Source organism: Prionailurus viverrinus, unplaced genomic scaffold (genome assembly GCF_022837055.1).
Source record: "Prionailurus viverrinus isolate Anna unplaced genomic scaffold, UM_Priviv_1.0 scaffold_42, whole genome shotgun sequence".
In the NCBI taxonomy this organism is placed as follows: domain Eukaryota; kingdom Metazoa; phylum Chordata; class Mammalia; order Carnivora; family Felidae; genus Prionailurus; species Prionailurus viverrinus.
In genome coordinates this window covers 2,434,850-2,459,788 of record NW_025927609.1, presented here as the reverse complement: position 1 = coordinate 2,459,788, position 24,939 = coordinate 2,434,850, and the positions used below count along the sequence as shown (strand labels likewise).

At 52.8% G+C, this 24,939-nt stretch overlaps 1 protein-coding gene and 1 long non-coding RNA gene across 4 annotated transcripts in view; both read left to right on the top strand.

Annotated features, from left to right (window-relative positions):
- The first annotated feature begins 1,642 nt into the window (after positions 1 to 1,642).
- LOC125159131 (uncharacterized) lies at positions 1,643 to 5,845 on the top strand. The gene is made up of 3 exons (XR_007149703.1): positions 1,643 to 1,870; positions 1,998 to 2,054; positions 5,034 to 5,845. It is a non-coding gene; the product is annotated as an uncharacterized LOC125159131 (long non-coding RNA).
- Positions 5,846 to 10,014: 4,169 nt separating this feature from the next.
- The window catches only part of TRAPPC10 (trafficking protein particle complex subunit 10), an 87,248-nt gene continuing 72,323 nt past the window's right edge, over positions 10,015 to 24,939 (top strand). For 2 of the 3 annotated variants that reach the window (XM_047846871.1, XM_047846870.1), the window contains exon 1: positions 10,015 to 10,210. In XM_047846871.1, coding sequence (XP_047702827.1) covers positions 10,144 to 10,210 — 67 coding nt within the window. In that variant the 5' untranslated portion in view covers positions 10,015 to 10,143. Of the gene's footprint in view, positions 10,211 to 10,836; positions 10,856 to 24,939 lie in introns of those variants that run through there. The other variant, XM_047846872.1, reaches the window with a different exon arrangement.

Genomic DNA, 24,939 nt, shown 5'->3' with positions numbered 1-24,939 from the left:
GGGCAGAGAGAGAGGGAGACACAGAATCGGAAGCAGGCTCCAGGCTCTGAGCCATCAGCCCAGAGCCGACGGGGGGCTCGAACTCACGCGAGATCACTCGAGATCTCGCGAGATCGTGAACTCACCAACCGCGAGATCGTGACCTGGCTGAAGTCGAACGCTTAACCGACTGCGCCACCCAGGCGCCCCACTTGTGCTTATTTAAAATGTGTGCTTGGGGCACCTGGGAATTAAGCGTCTGACTTTGGCTCAGGTCATGATCTCGAGGTTCGTGAGTTCGAGCCCCACGGCAGGCTCTGGGCTGACAGCTCAGAGCCTGGAGCCTGCTTCGGATTCTGTGTCTCCCTCTCCCTCTGCCCCTCCCCTGCTTGTGCTCTCGCTCTCTCTCTAAGAATAAATAAACATTAAAAATATTTGTAAAAAATGGGTGCTTTATCAGTCATCTAATTGCCAAAATAATACTTTTTATGCCTCGAATTTCTTTCTCTTGTCTAATTTCCCTCTCTGCCAGTATCTCGTGCAGTGTTAAATAGCAATAGGGGTAGGGGGATCCCTGTCTCGTCTCTGACTTCAAGGGAATAACTCCAGATCCTCTTCATTAAATACAGAGCTGCCTGATGGGCTGGTATTTACACGACTGTAGCGTTATATATGTTGCTGTATTAAGGAAGAATCCAGCATTCTTATTTCCTGGAGCATTTTTTTTTTTTTTAAATCAAGAATGTTGAATTTGGTAAATGCCTTTCCTGAATTAATAGAGATAATCATAAGGGTTTTCTTCTTAGATCTATCCCTAGGATGCATTATATGAGCAGATTTTCCAATACTAACTCACCTTTTTACTTTTGCAACAGATTGCATTTGCTGGTCGACTGTTCTTTAGCATGTTAATGGATTCTAGTTGCTAATGTTTTATTTAAGACTTCTGCATTGATATTTGTAAGCTACACTTGTTTCTAGATTTCTCTTCCTTTGTGCAGTGTTTATCCAATTTGGCATTCATGTTATAGTTCTTTAATGTAAAAGAGACATAAGTTATCTCTCTTTTTCTACGCTCTGCTGTAGTTCAGAGACGGTGGGCTTGCCCTGGGAAGCCCTCTGAGCGAGCGGTATTTTTTGAGAAGGAGGGAGGGAGGCTTTAACAACTTTCACTATTTTTTATTTGGAAATTATCTGTTTAGTCTTTCTATATATTCCAGAGTCCATTTTTTCCCTAGAAAATTAAATGTCATCCCAGCTTAAGATTTATTTTAAACAAATACTGTAGTTGCTTAGATTAAATCAGTGCACATTAGTCACTGAGAACCATTTTCCCTCGTTTCTGTGGTTACTCCAGGGCATTTGTACCGCCCCCGCTGTCCTCACCCGCTCTCCTGCCCCCCCCCCACTCCCACCCCGTGCCAGGCGGGTCCTTCCTGGGCCCCTGCTCCTCACCTCCTGCTCCTTTGTCACCTTCCTTCTGCTTTCCTGCCATCTAGTTTTCTGACCTGCTAAGTCAGTGCTGAACTCACTTAGTTTCGTTCTTCCTTTTTTAAATATTGATGTGTGTGAACCTGAGGCCGTGTGTGTTCCAGGCAGCTCCTCCTTGACTTTGTTCTCGGGAACTGTGCCTCCGGGCTGACATCCGCCCCTTGACCCGAGAGCCACCGAGGAGCAGATCTGTAGATTTCCCAAGCAGAATGGCTGTTTGTGCATCAATCTCTGGCGTTGTTGCGTTATGATCGGAAAAAGTGGCTGTGGTATTCCTGCAGTTTGGAAAGTGATCGAGGGTCTCTGGGCGGCTTTGTGGACGGACAACACAGTTTCCTGTCCCGGTGCCCGGGAGAAGGTGGCCGGCCCTGCTGCTGGCCCAGCGGCATCTCCCCGACGTGTATGTTACGGCTCATCGTCGGGCCTCGAATACAGCTCCTCTGTGCCCTAGTTCTGCCTGGGACCGGGACGGTAGGACAGTTTCCTGCTGGTAGCGGGTCAGCCTCTGTCTTTGTGTCTCTTCACAGGAGAACCTACCTGAAGTAAAGACACGACCTCTTCCTCCATGCGGAAGTCTGGATGGTGTGAGTGACCGGGCTGGAATGCCCGGAGGGCGTCTGGCCTCCTTCCCCCTCGCCCTCTTCCCCTCTTGTGCGTGTCTGTGCAAGTCTCTGCAAAGGAAGGAACCAGAGGGTGCAGGGAGGGCCCCGGCGCCAGTGGGGGCTGCTGGGTCTGGGGGAAGGAGCCCTGGGGGCCCAAGAGCATGCGGCACAGGAGAACCCAGCTGGTGCTGCTGTGCTGGCCGCAGCCGGGGCAGGACAGAGGGGCCCTGGCAAGCCACCCACCGGCACCCACACCACGCCAGCCTCTTTAAAGTCGTCTGTGGCCTTTCATCTGGAGCCCCGGGCCCAGTCTGCCTGGCACAGCTGGGTGACCCCTTGGAGGGAGGCCTTCATTGCCTACCAGAAGTGGGCTGGGGGGTGTGGCAGCCTGGCCGGGTAGCCACGGGCCCTTCTGGGCTGTGGACTTGCATTTTCATTTAAAAGGTGCAGGGAGGGGCGCCTGGGTGGCTCAGACGGTTGAGCCTCTGACTTCGGCTCAGGTCATCATCTCACAGCTCTTGAGTTCAAGCCCCACACAGGGCTCCACACTGACGGCTCAGAGCCTGGAGCCTGCTTCGGATTCTGTGTCTCCCTCTCTCTCTGCCTCTCCCGCATTTGCGCTCTGTTTGTCTTTCTCAAAAAAAAAAAAAAAAAAAAAAAATTTAAAAATTTCAGAACGTGCAGGGAAAAGCTGGATTTTCTGTAACAGTTAAGTGCTCAGTGTTCAAAATGAAGCGTTTATTAGGCGTGATTCTCTGAGCCCGGTGAGTTCTGGGGCAGAGCATTAAACAATAAATGAATCATTGATTTTCAGTAACCGGCCGTGGACGCATGTGGTTTAGACCCTTGGGCAACCATGGGTGCCCCCTCGCAGGCTGCTGGCGGGACGCATATGCCTTTGCACGCGTGTGCGGCAGACTGGCTTCGTGTTGGGGGGACCGTGAGCTGGGACTCAGGCGCAGGTGGTCGGTGTGCCGGTGGCTCCAGAAAAGAAGAAGGGAGTGGGGACGGTGAGGGAGGGCCGGTCAACGAGCGACCGCCTGCCCACAGAGCCGGTTTTCTGTTCGGGCTCGACCCCGTGGGGTCCTCTCAGGAGCTGCACACAGTGCACTCTGAGAAAGCGGGGGCGGGTGTGTGTGCACATTTGTCCCCCCCCCAACTCAGGGGAGGGCCTGCTGGGTGAACTTCCTGGAGAAGGTCCTGGGCTTGGGGCAGGAAAGTGGAGACCAGCAGGTCTCAGAGGTGGGACCCTACCAGTACCCCGGCCATCCAGCCGCCACCGATCAGAGTGAAGTGTGGGAAGGTGGCCTGGGCTGGGTTGTCTCGTACAGCCTGTATGCACCACTCAGGCCCCGTCCACATGGACGGTCGTACATGCCGCTGATTTGGTGGGAAGAGACACAGAAATCTCGGTCAGCTGACACCACCCTCCCACCTATTCCAATGAGTTCTGGGGCCTTTGGATGTGACTGTCCTGGGTGGCCTGGCCCTTGCCTCCCACCACCCTCTTCTGCCCCTGGCGCCTGACGTTACACGTGCCAGGGGCCGGCCCAGGTGGTGCCAGCAGGCCAGGGGCAGCTCCCTGGGCGTGAGAACAGCCAGGAAAACCTGGATGGAGGTCAATGAGGGTCTCCGGCAAGGCGATCGCTCCTGCCCCTGACTCCCACCTCCGTTGATCAGGACACAGGTGAGGGGCAGGCCTCTCAGGGGGAGAACCTCAGCTTGAAAGGATAAAGCGAGGATCCAGGCTGTCCGAAAGCCAAGAAAGAAGGCAGCGGAGCTAAACACAGGAGCACAGAGCAGAATGTCGGGAAATGTCATCCGCAGGGCCAGGTCTGATTTCGTGATCCCTGATTATTCGAGTCACATCACGCAGAGTAAAACCTGGTAAGAGGGTACTGTCTCTGCACAAGCAGATGTGGAGAGCGGGTTCTCTCTGACAACAACGCACAAGGACAACAGCGGTTTCTAGGAGGGGTGGGGGCCCGGGTTGCGCCCCAGCTCTGCCCTCTAACCCGCCGTGCACCCCTCCTCCCCGCCCCTCCTGTGTTGAGGGGATGAGAGCAGCAGGCTTGCTCCCACACTTGGCCGATGCCGTGAAGAGTGCTGCAGCAGGTGTGTTTCCAGTCACCCAGGCTGGGGAGAGACTGCGTCCTTAATGACAGGCAGCGCCATTGCCGGGTCAAAGGATGGAACGTAATCACTGCCTTTTGCAACGGTGGGCTCGGGGAAGCCACCGACGCCCCCACCAGCACCCTGGAGTCAACGCGATGGCCACCCTCACCTTCCTCGGCTCTCCCCACCCCCGGCAAGTTTTTGTTAGTTTAGGAGGAAGAAAACGTTTGTATGGCATTTCCTTGGTTCCTCACGACTGAAGGTTGTTTCTCTGCAAAATTGTTCCTGCTTCCACTCGCCTTCTGTGGACTATCTGCCGGCCCGAGGATGTAATTGACAGATGGCTCGGATGCCGGGACGCATCGAAACGCATGTAGGGGAACGTCTGACCTGGAGGGGCCAGGCTGCCCGGCCCAGCGCAGTGCTGCGCGTGGAGACGCTTCCCAACACGTGGTGAGCCCACCAAGCGCGATCACAGAGGAGCGGGCACGGGCCAAAATGTTCAGAGCATCACGCAGCTCACCTTGTGGATCCTTTGGAGACTCGCCTGTTAACTACTTTAATGCCAGTTGGGTTTTTAAATATTTATTTATTTTGGGGAGAGCACAAGCAGGGGAGGGGCAGAGAGAGGGGGTCAGACAAGCTGACAAGCTGACAGCAGCGAGCCCCACGTGGGGCTCAAACTCACAGACCACAAGGTCGTGACCTGAGCCGAAGTTGGACGCTCAACAGACCCAGCCACCCAGGCGCCCCAGTGTCAGCTGGGTTTCTAATTAAACTTTTCTTTTGGGATAATGTAGATTCATGTGCAACTCTAAGTGTGCCCTTTACCTCTTTTCTCCCCAGGGGCGACACCTTGCATTGCCTCCGGTACCCACGCCGACGGGACCGTGACGTTGACACAGCCCAGATGCTGCACCGTCCGTCCCCACCAGGGTTCTTCCGCCCCCTTCCCTGCTTACCCACACCCTCTCCTTAACTCTCAGCAAACACTCATCTGTTCTCCATTTCTGTAATTTTGTCATTTCACGAGTGTTCAGTAATGGAATCGCAGAGCATGCGACCTTTGGGGTTGGATGTCCTCATTCGGCACCGTTCTCTCAAGGCCCGCCCAGGTCCCTGCACCTGCCAGCAGGGTTCTTTACCGCTGTGTAGTGTTCCAGGTGCGGAAGGCCTGTTTAACCAGCCACCTATCGGAGGACATCTGGGTTGTTTCCGGTTTGGGGCTACTTCAAATTAACCTGCCACGAACATTTGCTGGCTGGCCATTCCTTTGGCCCGGGTCTCTGAGCGGCAGGACAGAGCAAGCACCGTGGTGCCTTCCTGCAGGCACAGAATATGCAGTGCCCCCATACATAATTTAACAGGCTCTTTGGAGCCTGGGGACAAGGTAACGGGCTACCAGGAAAAGACCATTTGGGCACCAGTTCCAGCGACCTTTAAAAAACCCGAATGCTATCAGGAGCAGAGGATCTGGAAAGAGAATAGACATTGATTAATGGGAATAGCATCATGTTCACCATTATTAGAAGGAATCGCCAGACCAGTATTTGTGCTGAATTCAAGCATTTTTCAAATTCCCATGTGAAAAAAAGTTCTGATAGTTCTGTTCGCAGGGAAAAGAGCCCAGAAGCCCCCTTACTGCTCATGAACCCAGAGGCTGGCTGCAATGGAGTGGGAGGCTTGGTCCTTCCCTTCCTTCCCTCCAGAAAGGAAACTTCCATACCTTGGCTATTATAAATACTGCTGCAATAAACACAGGGGTGCACATATCTTTTCAAATTAGTGTTTTCATTTTCTTTGGGTAAACACCCAGTAGTGGAATTATTGGATCATATGGTTAGTTCTATTTTTTTTTTTAAGTTTATTTATTTTGAGAGAGAGAGAGAGAGTGCAAGTGAGGGAGGGGCAGAAAGAGAGACAAAATTGCAAGCAGGCACTGACACTGTCAGTACAGGGCCCAACGTGGGGCTCGAACTCACAAACCGCGAGATCATGATGTGAGTTGAAATCGAGAGCCGGCAAGATGCTTAACTGACTGAGCCACCCACGTGCCCCTGGTAGTTCTATTTAAAAAAATTTTTTGGGGGGCGCCTGGGTGGCGCAGTCGGTTAAGCGTCCGACTTCAGCCAGGTCACGATCTCGCGGTCTGTGAGTTTGAGCCCCGCATCGGGCTCTGGGCTGATGGCTCAGAGCCTGGAGCCTGTTTCCGATTCTGTGTCTCCCTCTCTCTCTGCCCCTCCCCCGTTCATGCTCTGTCTCTCTCTGTCCCAAAAAATAAATAAATAAATAAATAAATAAATTTTTTTAATGCTTATTTATTTTTGAGAGTGAGAGCTAGAGCACGAGCAGAGGAGGGGCAGAGAGAGAGGGAGACACAGAATCGGAAGCAGCCTCCAGGCTCTGAGCTGTCAGCACGGAGCCTGATACGGGGCTCAGATCCACGAACCATGAGATCACGACCTAAGCCGAAATCAAGAGTTGGACGCTTGACTGAGCCACCCAGGCGCCCCTAACTAGTTCCCTTTTAAGGGAACTATGGAAAGAAGAAAAAAGTGCAACAACTTATGTTTACCCATTTGTTAACCACTCCCAGAGCTATCCTTCCTACACATCCAAGTTTCGATCTTCTTCCTTTCCCTCTGCAGAACAGCCCCGACCATTTCCTGTTGCACCTGCCTGCTGGCCACAGATTCTTGCAACTCAATCTGAAAATATCTTTATCTGCTCTCATTCTTTAAGAATACTTTTGGGGCGTCTGCGTGGCTCGGTCAGTTAAGTGTCTGACTTCGGCTCAGGTCACGATCTCGCGTGGGTTCGAGCCCCGTATCGGGCTCTCTGATGTTGGTGCAAAGCCTGCTTCAGATCCTCGTCTCCCTCTCTCTTGGCCCATTCCCTGCTCTTTTTCTCTCTCTCAAAGTAAATAAGTAAATAAATAAATAAATAAATAAAAGAATGCTTTGCTGGACGTAGAGTTTTGGGTTAAGCTTTTTCGTCAACTTGGCACTTTAAAGGTTTATGCCATTAGTTTCTGGTTGACGCTGTGTCTGACGAGAAATGAGTGGAAATTTCCATCACTGTTCCCCAGAGGGCCGTGTGTCCTTTGCTGCCTGCTTTTACGACACTCTTTTTCGGTTGTTAGCACTTTGCCCCTGATATCCTTGTACATAAGCTTCTTTGCATGTGTTCTACGGAGGCTCTACTGAGTTTCTTGACCAGGTAAGTCGAGGTTTTTCAGCAAATTTGTGGGGTTTTGGCCATTAGTTTTTCAAATGAATTTTCTGTCGCATTCTGACGGTGTTCTCCTTCCGGGATTCCTATTACACGTGTGTTAGGTCACTTTATCCTGTCCATGGGTCTCTGACGCTCTGCGCATTTCATTTTCAGTCTTTTTTTCTCTTTTTCAGATTGAATAATTTGTTTTGATTTGTCTTTCAAGGTCACTGAGTCTTTCCGCTCTTTCCAGCCTGCTGGTAAGGCAGTGAAATCCTCAGTTATTTGCTTCTCAGTTCTAGACTTTTCATTTGGTCATTTTTATACTTATTCTGTCTCTGTCTTTCCTCATTAAGAGCGTATTCTCTTTTCATTCTTTGAACACGTGTACGACAGCTGCTTTATAGCCTTAACCTGTGAACGCGCTATTTGGGCATTTAGGGGCAGGTTTCTAATGACTGCCTTTTGTCTTGACTATGGTTTACACTTTCTAGTTTTCTTATGCCTAGTAGGTTTTTAGTATATATTGGGCATTGGTAAATCATAAGTTGTAGGGGCTCTGGATCATCTTCCACCGAAGCGTCTTGACTTTTGTTCTTGCTGGCAGTTCAGCTAGACTTTATCACCTTGACTTTGGAGAGGCATAGTTTTATGCTTTTTGTTAGGGTGGATCTGAGGAATGTTCAAGGTGTCCCCAAGCCCCAGAACTCGGCAAGATTTAACATCCAAATGCTGTCTGTCTGGCAGACCACGTCAAGGCTTTGCATTATACTGCGTTACACTACACTGCGTTAAGATAGGTCTGGTGTGGGCCCTATTTTAGGGCAGGAGTTGGCAACCTAAGGCTCGCAGACCACCTCTGGGCCATGCTCTGTTTTTATATGGCTGTTGAGCTAAGAATGGTTTTTATATTTTTAAATAACTGGTTTTTTTTTTTGTTTTTTTTTTTTAAAGTCCCAAAGGAAAATGTAAGACAGAAACCGTATGTGACCTGCAAAGCCTAAAATACTCATCTGGGCCTTCGCCAATAAAGTTGGCTGACCCCTGGGCACATGGTCCTCCATCTAGTGTCTCAGCTGAATGCCCTGGGAGTTAATGAGGTACCAATGAGGTCTTTCCTGTAGCCCAGCTTCACGTCTAGCCTTTGTGCCATGCTTGACTCTGTCACGGCGATCTTCCGGGAAGCCCCAGGGAGCTTTATCCCACCCACGCTGAGCCCAGCCAAGGCCACATGGATTCTGGCTCTGTGGCCCTCCTTCGCTCCTTCTTCCCCTGTGCTCCGCCTCACGGGCTCCAGCTGTCCAAAACTCTGCTCTTGGCCTCCTCGCCCAGCCACAACGCACATGCTACGTTCTACACACACACTCGGCAGCTTTGATCACACCCAGACTACTTCGCCGTGCATTTACTTTCTCTCATTTGCAAAAGTCAAACCACCTTCCTTGCACAAGAAACTTACACGCGTTCTAGTAGGGTTTAATTCTGTGGCACTCCCCAAACATGCCCACTCGGTGAAGGCCCTGCGTGGCTGGGCACGAGGGAGGGCTCAGGACACAAGTAAAAGGCACAGCCCCTCATTCCAGTATTTTGCAGTATGGTGGGGGCAGGCGTGGAGGCAACCTGCTGTGGAAATTCGGAGAGGCAGTTCCTTCCGACCACCTGGGAGGGTCTGTGCGCGGCTGCCTCCCAGGAAAGCCTGGAGCAGGAACCGCAGGGCTGCAGGGTCTCTGGCTACAGCCGGAAGGTGTGTAATCTTGCTGTGCTTTACGGCGGCGACGCTACTTGCTAAAACCAGTGTCACACGAAAACACAGGACCGGAGTTTCGCAAGGGGTAACCGCCATTCAGCCCAGCGGTGGGAGTTAAGCTGGTGCCTTGACCGGCTCCCCTGAAGCACTGGGTGTCCGGTTACAACAGCAAGAGCTGGGTGATGGGCAACAGGTCACAGAGATGAGCAAGTGCCTCACCGGTGCCCACATGCCCCCCCCCCCTTAGTGACCCCAGGGTCGTCCCAGTGCCCACGTGCTGTCAGTGTCCCTCAGGGTCACACCAGTGTCCAGTGATCCCCGGGGTCATCTGTGTTCGCGTGCTGTCGGTGACCCCCGGGGTCGCGCCGGGGCCAGGTGCTGCCAGTGAGTCGCGGTGGCCGCCGCCCCCGGGCCCCGAGTCCCAGGGGATCCGCACGGGGGGCGGCGGCCGCGCAGCCGGGTGGCCAGACGCTGGGGGGCGGTGGAGGCGTCCCCTCGGCCGTGGGCCGTGGGCCCGAGGGAAGAGCCGCGCGTCCCCGCGTCCCCCACGCCGAGGGGACCCTGCTGGCGGGGGCGCCCGCAAGTAGACCGCAGCGCGGGACCCACGCCGGGGACCGCGGTCGCCTCGCGTGGAGCCGCGGCTCCGGGACGCACGTGGGAACCCCGCAGGGCCGCGCCGGGCCCGCCCCCCGCCCCGCCCCCCGGCTGTCGGAGGACAGCGCCCGCCCCCGGCCCGGAGGCCTCCCCTTTAAGCCGCGCGCCCCGGAAGCGGTAGCGCGGCGGCGCCGGGACCGGAAGTGGAGCGGCCGGCGGGCGGCGGCGGCGGCGGCGGCGGCGGCGGCGGCGGCGGCGGCGGGCGGCCGGCCGGCTCGGGAGCTGCCTCGCGCGGCCGGGCGGGCCTCCCTGTCGCGGCGCCGCTCAGGCTCGGGCTGGCCCGGCGCGGCCTCGGGGCTGCCCATGGGGCGCGGGGGGCCGGGCCGGTGACGGCGGACGCCCATGGACGCCCCTGAGGCGCCGCTGCCGCCGGTGATCTACACCATGGAGAACAAGCCCATCGTCACCTGTGAGTCCCGTCGGCGCGGGAGGGGGCGGCGGCCGTTGCGGGGCCGCCCGGCCCGGGCTCCCGTCCCCAGCCCCCGGCCCTTGCGGCCCGGCCCCCGCGCTCCCTGCACGGCCGCTTCCTGGAACGGAGGTGTGGCCGGGGCGGAGGCTGCGGCGGGCCCTCCGAGCGGGAAGGCGACCTCCGACCCCGCCGGGACGGCCTGGCGGGCCGGGGCCGCTGCACTTGGACGGCTCCCGGGAGGCGCGCGCGCCCCGGAATCGCGGGCGCGGAACGGGGGGCCCCGCCGTGCGGCCCCGTGCAGCCCCGAGGCTTGGCAGGCGGCCCCGCGCGCGGAGGGGACCGGCCTTCCCGGTGGGGGCGGACCTGTCCTTCCCGCCCGCCGTCGCCTCCGCTCCCGTGGGAGGGTCTCGTGGCTCTGAGAGTTGCGAGCGTGGACGAAGTTTGCGTGCGTGCGCACTTCGCTCGGGGAAGTGGTAGACGTAGTGGGAGACCGAGCACGCGACGCCGGCGATGGGTCGCAGCGGTGCGAAGTGTGCGGCCACCGGCCTGACAGCTGCCGGCCGAGCTGGGCTGCGAGCCACCCCCAGTTCCGGGCGCGTTACCCGCGAGCCCTCCCCGCGGCCAGAGGACAGACCCGCTGCACGGGTGAGCGTCCCCTGGCCGGCTCGCTCTCGGGACAGCCAGACGGGTGGCTCCCTGTCGGGCGTGCGCCACATCTCGGCATGCACGCGGGGCCCGTTTGCTTTACAGAAAGAAAAATTCTACTTTTTACAGGAACTTTAGGCTTAGATGCTTAAAGGAACACGGAGGCTATAGGAGATGTCGAAAGGTCGGCTGACGTTTTGATGTCTTGCAGGGAGGTGTTTCAGGCTGTTAGGATTTTTGATCTGTGACCGTGTTCAGTTTGTTGCCAGTGGTCTTCTTCTCCAGCACGGTCGGGGCGCCCAGGCCCTCGTGGAGTCCGCTGTGCGGGCCTTGAGCACCTCCCGTTTCCTCCCGTTATTCTCCTTTTCTGGTTAGGACGCACTCCTGTGTGCGCCCTCTCGTCGGACCCTGAGAGGTGGCGTGTTTAAGGTTGCAGCGGGCTGCTCCGTCGTGACGTGGTAGACCTCCTTAGGGAGACGGGCTGCGTCTGCTCTGAATTTGGACCCTGGCGTGGTTCAGCAATGGCTGTTTTCTTTTCTCCCCCGGAGTATTTGTCACCTGAAAGTCTTACTCAAGGTGTTGCACCCGCACACCTTCAGCCCGGGCGGACAGGTGCGTGTGGCCCTGCGGAGGCCCTGCGCTCTGAACCCTCTGGGAGGAGGGGCCCTGCTGGCCCCGGTCTTCACCGTGTCCGAGTAATCCAGATCCTGGAAACGCCTCCCCCAAGTGCGGGGCGCTGGGAGCGCTGGGGGATCCCCAGAATCTAATTACAGCTTCTGCCCCTTGGCTTGTCTTCTGTAAGCACCTTCCTGGAGGGAAAGCTCCTGGGTGTCCTGACTTCGTGTGTGAGTTGTTACCCCGAAGGACAGCGGTCCACAGGGGTGTTGAATGTTCGCTTTTATACACACGCGCGTGACCGCTAGAGGACACGCTCTCCTTTCCGGCAGGTTTGTCATGAAGGCTTGTCCCCTGTGTGGAAAGCACACCGAGTAAGGGTCTGAAAAGGCACACAACCGGTCAGGAGGCTTGAGAGAATGTTCGCTGGGAAAGTACAAAAGGTCCCTTTAAACGTGCCACGTTCACACGTGAAGTTAGCTTGGTGTTTCCGTGCCAGGGGCTGACGCTCCGGGAGGCACCTGTCTGGTCCCTTCTCCGGGCCCGGCTTTGCAGGGAGGAGCTGGTAGTCCCAGCCGTAGACAGAATCCGCCCCAGGCTCCGTGTTCTTCAGATTTTTGATCGAACACACCCGTCTTAGTTTGCAGCACTTCTGTTCTCCAAGTCTGTTGGCCTCTTGGCCGCCCTGCACCTGGGAGGTGGGGCCTCGTTCCTTTTCTGGCGAAGGCAGAGCCTGTGCTTGGTTTTGATGTTTCTCGTACAGCTTAGGACGTCTCACTTTCAGTGGAAGTGAATCGTGAGGAAGTGAATGTGGGGTGGGACTGGGTCGGGTAAGTTTAGGAAGTGCTTCTACGCATGTGGCCGGGAGAAGGGCGGAAAGCGCCCAGAGACTCGGGTAAGTAGGCTGCGTTATCACTCGGCAAGCTGGCTGGGTTATTTTGATAAGATTCTGAAGCTGCCTGTAAAGCATCCTGACCTTCAGCCCGTCATTAGCAGTTTCTGAACCTGCTGCTCACTTGCTCCTCCCGACTCCCTGAGCAGGGGGTGTGTGTAGACCCGGGACTAGCTAAGTTAGTAAATCCCAGAGAAATGCACAGGGAGGTCGGCCAAGCGGGTAGTGGTGCTTAATAGCGTGACGAGTTCCCCGATCGGAGCGATTTGAATACCTGTAGGATAAGTTATTAATCACGAAAGATACACAGTCTGAAACAAACCCAGCAGTTTATTTGATCTAAATTTAAGTTGGGGCTTAGATTCCCCCCCCCCCCCGGCCACTGGGTCAGTTGTCTACTGTGGAATGAAGGCTTAGGTTTCTGTTCCAAAGGTATGTCAGGAAAGATATGTTCCTTTCCCGGCTCTCATTTAGTGGGCAGAGTTAGTGTAATTCCACTGATTTGTGGTGTTTCTCTGTTGACTGCTGGCATCACGCCTAAAATGGCACAGACCGTCTCTCCACCTGGAAGTGCACAGTATTCGAAAAATAATAGTGCTTCATCCAAATGATCTTACCGGTCACTTCTTAGGTTGCGTACTTTATTTTTCTGAATCTCTGTATTTGGTTGGGGTTTACATCTGACATTATACGTTTTGAAAGGGGGAAAAGGCGACAAAAACGAGCACGTATGTAAATGCTTTGAACCTGGTTGGAGTTTGATCCCCCGCCCCCTGTACTTTTTCAATTTGCACGTTGTGATTTTCCACCCACCCTGGAAGTATGATGCTTGCGATTTAATCACCGTCTCAGTTTGAGTACCAGAAAAGTAACTTAAATTGATGCACATAAATGTAGGTCTTGGTCCATATTAAAATTTTTCTTTAATGTTTATTTATTCTTGAGAGAAAGAGCATGAGCGGAAGAGGGGCTGAGAGACGGAGACCCAGAATCCGAAGCAGGCTCCAGGCTCCCAGCCGTCAGCACAGAGCCGGACGCGGGGCTCACACCCACGAACCGCGAGATCGTGACCTGAGCCGAAGTCGGACGCTCAACCGACGGAGCCACCCAGGCGCCCCTAAATTCTTAAGCCGATAGTGAATCAATAGTGGAGATGTGGGAGAAACATTTGTCCTTAGGGAACCTCCCGCTGTTCCGTGAGGTATATTTGGAGGGCAGGGACCGAAGGTGCTACCAGAGGTTCTCACCCTGCAGTTTGTGTGTTGTGTATGTGTGCGTGCTTAACACGGGTAGGTCTTTCATGCATGACCTAGAGCACGTCATGGTCTCTTCCTTATCTGTGAAGTAGGGATGGCGATAGTACCAATCTCATAGGGTCGATAAGCGCTCGGAAGAAGAATCAACGTGCAAGAAAAGTTAACTACCAAGCAGTGATTTCTAAACTTTTCTTTATTCACAGTGCCTTTAGCATTTCAGTAATTTTTTCATGGTATCTCTAAGTTAAGAAGAAGACTTCAGGGGCGCCTGGGTGGCTCAGTCATTTGGGCGTCCGACTTCAGCTCAGGTCATGATCTCACAGTCCGTGAGTTCGAGCCCCGCGTCGGGCTCTGTGCTGACGGCTCGGAGCCTGGAGCCTGCTTTGGATTCTGTGTCTCCCCCCACCCCTTCCCCCACTCATGCTCTGTCTCTCAAAAATGAAGAAACGTTAAACAAAAAATTTAAAAAGAAAAGAATACTTCGTAATTCCACTTATTAGTTAGGTCCAAATAATTTTATTAAGTAAGTATTATGTCTTAACGGTAGTTATTTGAAAAAATAATACACATAAATTAGAGGAAACATTTTCATTTTCATTCTTAGATAACCAACCACAGTAACATAAATGGGATGGTTGTACCTGTTGGGCACTGTACAACTTCTGTAGCTTGGGAGTCGGATTGGACAATGCCATCCTCTGTGTGTTGGGGGGGGGTGGTTTATGGTACTTTCCTTTTATCCTAGCAACCACCCTGTTTTATGATATAATGATGTCTTTGAAAGGAATGTAGCAGGACCTGATACTGAAACTGAATACGTCGAGTGGGGTTCAGTACCTCTCAGCACTGCTGTCTTCCTCGTAAATTCAGAATACTGTCTGATGGGGCCTCTGTGGGTTTGCTGCGGTACCGGGAGGCACCAGGGCACATGGCTTGGAAGCCACGTTACTAGTGTATTACCTCTAGGGTGGATTTGAAAAGATAACGTAGAAGTAAAGTTCCTTTTCTGTTTGAATTTGCTTGCAGGCCTGATTTACAAGATGTGTTTGTGAAGAGTCTCCAGCGAAGTGTGATTTGGTTTATGCAGGTGAAACTCCAGGGTCTGATTTTCGTTCCTAAGCTCTGCCGGGACGAGGTAGTCCAGTCCGGCGGACGTCCCGACCGCGTGTGCCCAGAGAGGAGCGGAGCACGGGGCGGCCTGGCACGCTGGTGGGGACCGGCGGCCTGGGGGGGTCGCCTTCTGCGGGCGCGCGAGTGACGGGCGGAAGCACTGCTCGTCTCAGAAAGCTTTTGGCCGGTCGTCAGAGCGTGTGCTCCCGGGAGCCGCAGGATTCGGTGTGTGCGGTCACGGGGTGCTGGTCCCCCAGCGCCTCCGGTGCCTGGCGCTTCCCATCCCGCCGCCACCGGCCGCCGGCCTTTGGTCCCCTGGGCGCACCGGTCGCTCCCACCTCCCTGAGCCTCTGCCACCCTGTGCCCTGTGCGGCCTTGCCCTTGCTCCCTCCCGTGCGGGCGTCTTTCCTCTGTAACTGCTCTGGGCGGGAGTGCACGTGTATGCACGTGCGCTCGGTGTTTTGGTCGCAGAGAATATTTGGTTTTTCAGCGGAACATTGAGGACTCGTCTCTTTTTTTCTCACAACTGGCAGTCAGTCTGCCCACGGTTGTTGTTGACCTCTGACATTTGTCTACAATCCAGCCACTTCTCCCACCTTTGCTGTCGCTCCCCCGAGCACCAGCCGGCGTTGCTCTCCCGGCTCTGCCCCAGCGGCCTCCCCGCCACCTCCCTGCCTCCGCCCCAGCCCTTTGAGGCCGGTTCTCCCTGGGGTTCTGGCGAGCCCGCCCTAAGAGAAGTCCCGGCGCGCACTTCCCTCGCTCGGACCCTTCCAGGACCGCGCGTCAGCTGTCCCTCTACTCTGGTGTTTTCCAGACATTTTGCCCAGACGGAATCCCGTGGCGTGCAGCCTTGTGGCTGCCCTTTTGTCCTCAGCGGTGTCTGGAGGCTGATCGTCCTCGTCCTTGGAGGCTGTGCCTTCATCTGGAGTCTGTTCCTTTCATTTGTGGCTAGCGGGCCGCCCGAGGGACGGACCCCGTCTCGTTGAGCTGTTCCCGGCTGGTGGACGTTCGGAGTGTTTCCGCTTTTTGGCTGTTGCGAATGGTGTGGCCGGAGCATTTGCGGGTCTGTCTGTGTGGACGTGTTGTCATTTTTTGTGGGGGCATTCTTAGGAGCCGAACTGCTGTGTTGTGTGATAAGCTTATGTTTAACTTTTTAAGAAACTGCTCAGTTGGTTTCCAAAGTGTCTGTAGTGCTTGGCCATGGCCACCAGCAGTGTGCGAGGGTTCCAGAAGCTCTGTATGCCCGTGGACACACACCTGTCGGTGTTTTTTTTTTTTTTTTTTTTTTTTTATTAGAGCCATCCCAGCAGACGTGACACGGTGTCTGATTTTGGTTTTAATTTGCATTTCCGTCACGACTAGTGACGTTGAGCATTTTTGCCAATTCTTAGTAGCCTTTTGTATATCTTCTTTAGTGAAATGTTTATTCAGATATTTGGTCCTTTTCTTTTTTGATTTTTTTTAAATGTTTATTTTTGAGAGAGACAGAGCACAAGTGGGGAAGGGGCAGAGAGAGGGAGAGAGAGAGAGAGAGAGAGAGAGAGAGAGGGAGAGAATCCAAAGCAGGCTTCAGGCTCAGAGCTGTCAGCACAGAACCTGACATGGGGCTCAAACTCAGGAACCGTGAGATCATGACCTGAGCCGAAGTCACATGCTTAACTGACTGAGCCACCCAGCCACCTTGCCCTTTTTTTTTTTTTTAAGTTTATTATTTTTTGAGAGAGACAGTGCCCCCATGTGTGCATGAGTGAGGGAGAGTCAGAGAGAGAGAGAGAGAGACAGAGAGAGAAAATATCCAAAGCAGGCTCTGTGCTGTCACAATGGAGCCCGATGTGGGGCTTGAACTTTTGAACAGAGAGCGTGACCTGAGCCACAATCAAGAGACGAACGCTTAACCGACTGAGCCACGCAAGAGTTCCTGTTTTGCCCTTTTTTAAATTAGATTGTCATTGAGTTATAAGAGTTCATTGTATTTTCTGATACCTGTCCTTTCTCAGATCCATGATTTGCAAATATTTTTTTCTAATCTTTGGCGGTCTTTAATTTTCTGAATGCTGTCTTTGGGAGTACAAACATTTTTATTTTAAAAAAAAATTTTTTTTTTAATGTTTATTTATTTATTTATTTTTTTTTTTAAAAATTTTTTTTTCAACGTTTATTTATTTTTGGGACAGAGAGAGACAGAGCATGAACGGGGGAGGGGCAGAGAGAGAGAGGGAGACACAGAATCGGAAACAGGCTCCAGGCTCTGAGCCATCAGCCCAGAGCCCGACGCGGGGCTCGAACTCACGGACCGCGAGATCGTGACCTGGCTGAAGTCGGACGCCCAACCGACTGCGCCACCCAGGCGCCCCGTTATTTTTGAGACAGAGAGAGACACAGCATGAATGGGGCAGGGGCAGAGAGAGAGGGAGACACAGAATCGGAAGCAGGCTCCGGGCTCTGAGCCATCAGCCCAGAGCCTGACGCGGGGCTCGAACTCACGAACCGCGAGATCGTGACCTGAGCTGAAGTCGGACGCTCAACCGACTGAGCCACCCAGGCGCCCCCAAACATTTTTAATTTTGATGAAGTCAAATTATTAATTTTTTTTACTTTTGGGTGGTGCTGTTGATATTGTATCCAGGATCTCTTTGTTCAGCCCAAGTTCATTGTAGTTGTTTGGCGGTGCATTTACCTGATGATTAGTTCTTTTTATGTGTTTATTGATGATTGGACCGCTTCTGAGTTACATGTTCAGCTGCGTTTACTTTGACATTTAAGAGGTATAGCCAAAAACATGACTAAAACACGAATTGGAATGGTGCTAGGAAAAAAAGTGCATTCTATTTTGTATTTTATGCCATATACCTTAGTTTCCTAGGGCTGTTGTAACAGATTATCGGAAACCTGCTAGCTTAAAACCATGGAAATCTGTTCTCCTGCAGTTCTGGAGACCGGAAATGGAAAAGCGAGGTGCTGTAGGCCGTGCTCCCTCCTGCGGCTCCTGGGGAAGACCCTTCCTGCCTCTGCACGCCGCCAGCAGCCCCTGGCATCCCTTGGCTCGTAGCTGTGCCGCTCTTGTCTCTGTCTTGTGTCCGCCTTGTCTCGCGTGGTTTGTCTCGCTCTGCATTTGCTCCCCTGTCTCTTATCGGGACGCGTGTCGTGGGATGTAGCGCCCACCCGGATGATCTGGGGTGATCTCATTTGGGATCCTGAACTTCATTCCATCTACAAATCCTTTTTCCAAGTAAGATCCCAGCCGCAGGTTTAGGGGTTCGGGAGGTGGACAGGTCGTTGGGGGGCCGAGTTCGTTCCCTGCCGCAGTGTCTGCGTTGGCATCCGGGCGCACATCAGCCAACATCCCTCGCGCTTCCCTGGTTGTGTAACGCGGCCTCGGTCGTAGCGGTTTGTCTTTGCCGGTCTCTTGACCAGGGGAATGATTCCTCGGCATCTGGGATTTGGGGCTCTAGATGTTGGCACGAGGTGGGATGGTCTCTTAGAAAAAGTGAACATTTTTGGTAATGTCTCTCTCTCTATTATTTTCTCCTGGGCGGTCAGTGCCTTTATTTGGCTTCTTGTGCTTGTGTTCCGTGGTGTTTTGTTCCTTCATGTTCTTTTAGGTCCTTGTTTGCAAAATTTTAAAGAAAGTGAGCAGAGAAATTATGAGGAAACTGACAACAGGTTTAGACCTTGGTTTCACTGGGAGCTGTTGTTAAGTTTGGAATGTTTCTTGTTTTCAACAGATCTGTTTAGCATTCAGAAGTAATTGTGTACATTTTAGAGCTAAAATTTTAGGTAGAGCCTTGGAACTAATAACCTTTTCAGGTAGTGATTTTTACTAGCTTCACAGCTCCCCATTTACGGGCACTTTTGGATCGGTGGATCAGTTAGTAGGCTTCTAAGTGTGGAGGTGAAAATAGGACGGGCCGTCGGGTCATTTTGAAGGTGGGTTCGGCTGTGCCTGGCAAGGGTCCCTCAGTATTTGATGGCACAGCGAGGATCGGCCTCCTCCCATGCCACGACTTTACCAAGTGGGTGGGGAGGCAGACACCGTCTGCCCACACCGAGGGGGGGACTTGTCTCTAAAATTACCCCTCAGAGAAATCCTTTGCCATAGAGTTAAGTAAAATAAAAATCTCGCTTCCTAAGTCTCAGAACCGAGTAAGTCAGCCACGCTAGGAATCCTCAGTGTGGTCCTGTCCATTCTAAGGTTGCATTCATAGCCTGGGAGCCTATTCTGACCCCCAGCACTCGGCGTTAATCTCTGCTGCAGGGTGCCCTGAGCTGCGGGGGCCCTGGCTGTCTGGTGTAGGGTTGGGCTCCGCAGCGGTGATGTGTGCAGGTGCATCCGTGAGCACAGACCCCGGCCCTCGTAGAGCCTACATTCCAGCAAGAGGAGGTAGACAGTACGCATGTGTAGTAAATTATGTAACTGTTGATAAGTGCTGTGGGAAAAAAGAAAACGGGAAGAGAAGTGGGAGAACTGTAGCATTTCAACTTTTTATTGTAAGTATGGAGACCTGCAAATGAGTACAAAAGTGGTAAGAACAGGGTAAAGGAACCCCGCGAACCTGTCACCCAACTTCAGCAGTTGGACGGATTGGCCAGTCTTGCACGTCCAAACCCCCATCCCCCTAATCCCGTGTTATTTCCGAAGCAAATCCCAAGTGTATACACTTATGCGTAAGTGTATGTGTTATGGACCGAAGGTTTGGCTCCCCTCCCCGCAGTTCCTAGGTGGGAGCCCCGCTCCCCAGTGTGGCAGTATTGCGAGACGGGGGTCTTTGGGTGGTGAGCGGGTTAGGAGGGGATGTAGGCCCCGGGGATGGAGTCAGAGGCCCATGAGAAGAGGGCGAGCACGCGCCCTCCCTCCTCCTGCACGGCAAGGAAAGGCCACTGAGCACCAGGATGGGCGAGGCACCAACCGGGAAGAAATCAGGCACCTGGCAGTGAATGGCCAGCACCTCGATCTTGGACTTCCGGGCTCCAGAACTGGGAGAAAACAACTCCTGTTGTGGTATTTTGTCATGGCAGCCAGAGCGAAGACAGTGTGTGCCTTTCAAGACAGTATATCTCTGAAAGACCGGGACTTTTATTTTTTGAAGTTTGTTTACTTATTTTGAGAAAGAGAGAGAATGAGGAGCTGGGGAGGGACAGAGAAGGAGAGAGAGAATCCCAGGCCGGCTCCGTGCTCTGTGCTGAGCCCAACTCAGGTCTCCATCTCATGACTGTGAGATCATGGCCTGAGCTGAAGTCAGATGCTTAACTGACTGAGCCGCCCAGGCGCCCTGGTGTTTGCATTTTCAATGTCTTTTTTTTTTTTTTTTTTAAATCTTTGCATTAATTAGTATACCAGTAGGGTTTTGAGCTCAGTGCTCTTCTGGTCTGTCTTCAGATCCCGGTTTCCCTCTATCTCTCTTTTGAGGTTTAATTAACTGCTCTCTCTTCCAATCTTCTTTCTTCCCCCCGTTCTGTGGGTACTTGGGGATGAGAGAGGTAGAGCGAGAGCTGCATCAGAATCCCCTAGAGGGCTTGTTAGAACCTGACCCCGGGCTCCACCCTAATTTCTGGCTCAGCGGGTCAGGGGTGGGCCTGGGAACGGGCATTTCTTTCTTTTTTTTTTTTTTTTTTTTTTCCCAACGTTTATTTATTTTTGGGACAGAGAGAGACAGAGCATGAACGGGGGAGGGGCAGAGAGAGAGGGAGACACAGAATCGGAAACAGGCTCCAGGCTCTGAGCCGTCAGCCCAGAGCCCGACGCGGGGCTCGAACTCACGGACCGCGAGATCGTGACCTGGCTGAAGTCGGACGCTTAACCGACTGCGCCACCCAGGCGCCCCATGGAACGGGCATTTCTAACAAACACCTTGGTGATGGGGCTGCTGCAGGCCCAGGGAGCCACTTAACGCAGTCTCTTTCACTCAGCCGTCGACAGTGACTCGTGAACTCCGACTTAAAACATTTTTAATAGCTCTCTGATGTTCAGATATATCCCACTAGGAGCGCAGTCAGACTGCCTCCCTTGTCCGACTTCTTTCTTGGTGCTTATACTGCCCACCGCGCATACGTTTAACTTCATTTGTTGTATTTTTTTGTGACGTTTTTAGGGAAAGCTTTTTAGAAGCTTAACCTTGTTTTGTAATAATTAAAATATTTACATGCTTTCAAAATCGTATCTTCCAAGCAAGGTATATGGACAAGAAGGCAGTGTGTACTTGGGTCCTCTCCACCCTGTCCCTTCCTTCTCCAAGTATTCTCCTTCCATAAAAAAAATTCATACGTATTTGTACTTCCCTTTCTTGGGTAGGAGATTGCAGACCACACACACACACTCCCCCCCTCGCTTTTTTTCTCAACATTTCCTGGAGATCTTTCCTGTTGGTGTTTTCAGTCCCGCGGAACTCTGTTACGTAGCCATTCCGTGGTTTGTTCTCCTTGGCCCCCATCCGGGGAGAGAAATGGTTTTGTATTTTGCTGTTTCATATAGTCCAGAATCAAACAGCTTTGTGCGTGTGTCTGTTGGGATGGATCCCTTCAGGGATTGCCGGGGCTACGGAAAACACGTGATTTTGCTAGACGTTGCCAAATTCCCCTCCATGATGGTGCGCCCTTTGGAAGCTACAGCTGGACCTCACTGAGAAGGTGGTCTTTGGGAACCCTAGGGGAAGAGCGGTTTTAGGAGCCCTTGTCTCCAAAGCCCCAGAGCAGGGGCGGGCCTGTGGCAGGCATGATCTCTTGAACTCGTAAATGCTGTGTGTGATTCAGACTGCTACAGTCATTTCGTATTTTCTTTTCTTTTTTTTTTTTTTTTTTAACTAAAAAAAATTTTTAAGTTCATTTTGAGAGTGTGTGCATATGCAGAAGAAGAGCGGGGGGGGGGGGGGGGGCAGGGGAAGAATCCGAGTGGAGCCCGACGTGGGACCCGAACCCACGAACCATGATTATGACCTGAGCCGAAATCAAGAGTTGGAGGCTTAACCTGCTGAGCCACCTCTCCATATTTTCTTTATTTAAAAATATGTAAACCGACAAGGGCTAACTCTTCAGTGTTCTTTATTTAGATGCACTCATCCAGTCTTCTGTTTATGTTTCATCTCCTGAGTTTTAGGCCGTGTTCCATCCGTGAATGCCAGAGAAGGGGACTGTTGTCCTGGTTAGAATTGTTTACTCGAACCTTTTGGCGCTCTTGGCGTGTGCTAAATTGTCTTCGCGTCAAAAAGGAAGACGACTTTGGGGCTTCATATCTTGTGCGTAGTCTCTGCGTATTGGCTGTGGTTCCTTTCCTGCTTTCTCCCGCGGCACACAACGTGATTACTGCCAGCGTAGATTGTACTTTTCCCCTTTGATCACACCCGGGGTAGTAACTGTTCTAGAGACCGGCTGCTGGGGGAGAGAAGAGCAGCATGGAGAGCGGCCACGTGCACATGTCACGGCGGTGAGAGCGGGGTGCAGTGGGTGTACCTTGAACTCCAGTGCTGGAGGGGCAGGATACACAACTCGTGATCTAACATCTGTATTTTGGCAGGAGAGCGGACGACCCGACAAGGGAGCTCTCTGTCATCCCCATCGTGTTGACTGTGGGAAATTGCTTTTCTTTACTCTTGGCGCTGTGGGATGGAGGGCTCACTTGCTTCCCAAGCATGTGCCTTGCGATGAAGGGAGGGCAGAGTTTATACGCCGAAGCGAGGGGTCAGTTGCCCATCCTACAGGACAGACTATACCTGGGTTTCTGCTTCTAGAATCTGAATGACTTCTGGATCTTCTTTGTTTTTTCTCATTAACCTCACTCCCCACTTCCAAGCCCCAACTGTGAAAACCTTGTCCGTGCAGACACTCGGGGAGGCCCACGGGGGAGGGTTTCTATAGTCATATCCTGTGACTATGCATCTGACATTAGGTTTCCCCACGAAAGAGCTACCGGTTTGAAGCATTCATTAATTTTCGTTACTGTGCTGACATGGTGCGGGAAGTATAGCAAACATGCTTTACGCGTGATTGAACGGGCTGGCGGGACCTCCCCGCTTGTGACCTTGGCGTTTTTATCATCCGTTTGAAAGTCCGTTCTCCGAAAAGCTGTTGAGCCACGGAGTCACGTGTGGTCTGTGGGCAAGTGCGTGCGGTGTTCGGGTCACTGACGGGGCTCTCTCTTCAGCCCCCCGTTTTCGGACGGGAACACGCTGCCGGCTGCTGGACCGTAGCTTGCGTTCGTTAACCGCAAACCCGAAGAGTGGCTCTTTCTGAAGATTTGTCTACAAGGCGAAGGCTAGATACGTTATATATTTCCTTTGACGTATTTGTTCAAAGGCAGAATCGTTGAATCCCTCGCTTGGAAGGGCCTCGAAATTGGTCGTCCGTCCCTAGGCCAGGCACCCCACAGCCGGCAGCCTCCAGTATCCCGGCGAGGAGGTCCTCAGAGCGGGGACACCCAGGCCTCCAGACGCAGGTTCCTCGGTCTGTCACCAGCACTCGTTCACGTTGAGTTACAACCCGTCCGTCTTGGCCACCCGTCCGTGCGGGAACCTGTGGAGTCCCGCAGGCCAAGTCTAATGCTTTTAAGATAAGACATTGCCCATTAGATTGTCGAGGACACCCACTTTGCTAACAGGCTAAAATAATCTGGACGTCTTCAAGAGCTTGAGATCAAGTGAGGGGAGTGTTTTATTGGAGAAGTTGCTATTTCCCTTTACTAAGATTATACTAAAGAATTTGAAGAAAAATTATACCGTATGAGAAATTTGTGTCAACAGATATTTAAAAGCTTTATTGAAGATCTTTTACCCAACATCAATCTGCAGCTAAAAATACTGAGCTTGAAAATACACGTATTAATTATGAGGGAAGCTACCCATCAGCTGCAAATTGGCTGAACCTTTTGTTTTTCTCTGCAACTCTCTCATGGTTATAGTGTCCCGATCCTTTTATACTTCTGTGTTAAGATTTCATAGCTTTGCATGTTTAAGGGCTGGTAACTGGTAAGCAAATGACAGAAATGTTCACTGTTGAGGGAAGGAAGGGTCTCCTGGAACCTGTATCTTCAGCCAAGCAGCATCGACAGAGCCTGTCTGCAGATTAATCAGCACACAATAAAATTAAGAAATAGAGACGCGGGGCGCCTGGGTGGCGCAGTCGGTTAAGCGTCCGACTTCAGCCGGGTCGCGATCTCGCTGTCCGTGAGTTCGAGCCCCGCGTCGGGCTCTGGGCGGATGGCTCGGAGCCTGGAGCCTGTTTCCGATTCTGTGTCTCCCTCTCTCTCTCTGCCCCTCCCCCGTTCATGCTCTGTCTCTCTCTGTCCCAAAAATAAATAAACGTTGAAAAAAAAAAATTAAAAAAAAGAAATAGAGACGCAACCCAGAGCCGTAGAGAAGAATGTTGAGTGCAGAGCCAGGCTGCCTGGACGTGAGTCAGTCCCAGCTTTTAGGCTTATTGGTTGCTTGACCTTGGGCAGGTTAGGGAGATGCACCTGCTCGGGCCTCAGTTTCCATTTGCAGAGTGGCCTTCTCTCCTCGGGCCGGCTTGCGAGTGCAGAGCGCGTGTGCCCAGTGCTGAGGGTGTCCCCGGTGCGCTGTGCTGTGTTTGGACAGTAAATGGACGGCCCCCCTCTGACTTCTTGTAGCCAGCTCTCACCTGGTGCCAAACCGCCTGTAGCTTAGCAAGCCCTCCTAGAACCTCAGAAGAAAGGTATTATGCAAAATTTGTCGTTGTTGCAAATTAAGCGCTTTAATTTTTCTTGTGGTGTTGTAACAAATTGTATAGACTCAGTGCCTTAAAAGAACACAATATATTATTTTAGAGTCGTGGAGGTCAGAAGTCTGAAACGGGTCTCATTGGGCTAAAATCAGGGGGCCGCCGGGCTGATTCCTTCTGGAGGCTCCGGGGGAGAATCCGTTGCCTTGTCCTTTTCTGGCGTCTAGAGGCTGCCCACATTGTTCGGCTCACGGCCCTTCCTCCGCCTTCAGAGGCAACAGTGACCAGTTGGGTCCTTCTCAGGATGCCACCTCTTTGCTTCTGGCCCTGCTGCCTCCCTCCTCCCCCACTGAATTACTCTCCTGTGAGCACCTCGGCCCTCCCGGAGGATCCGGGGATAATCTCTTTGTTTAAGATCACCCGAGGAGCAGCCCTGTCTAGCTGCACCCTTGCCGTGTGAGGGAACGTATTCACAGGCTGACGAAGGCAGGACCGTGACGTAGATTCCGAAATGCCCTTTCCACGTGTCTCGGGGGGAAAAAAAA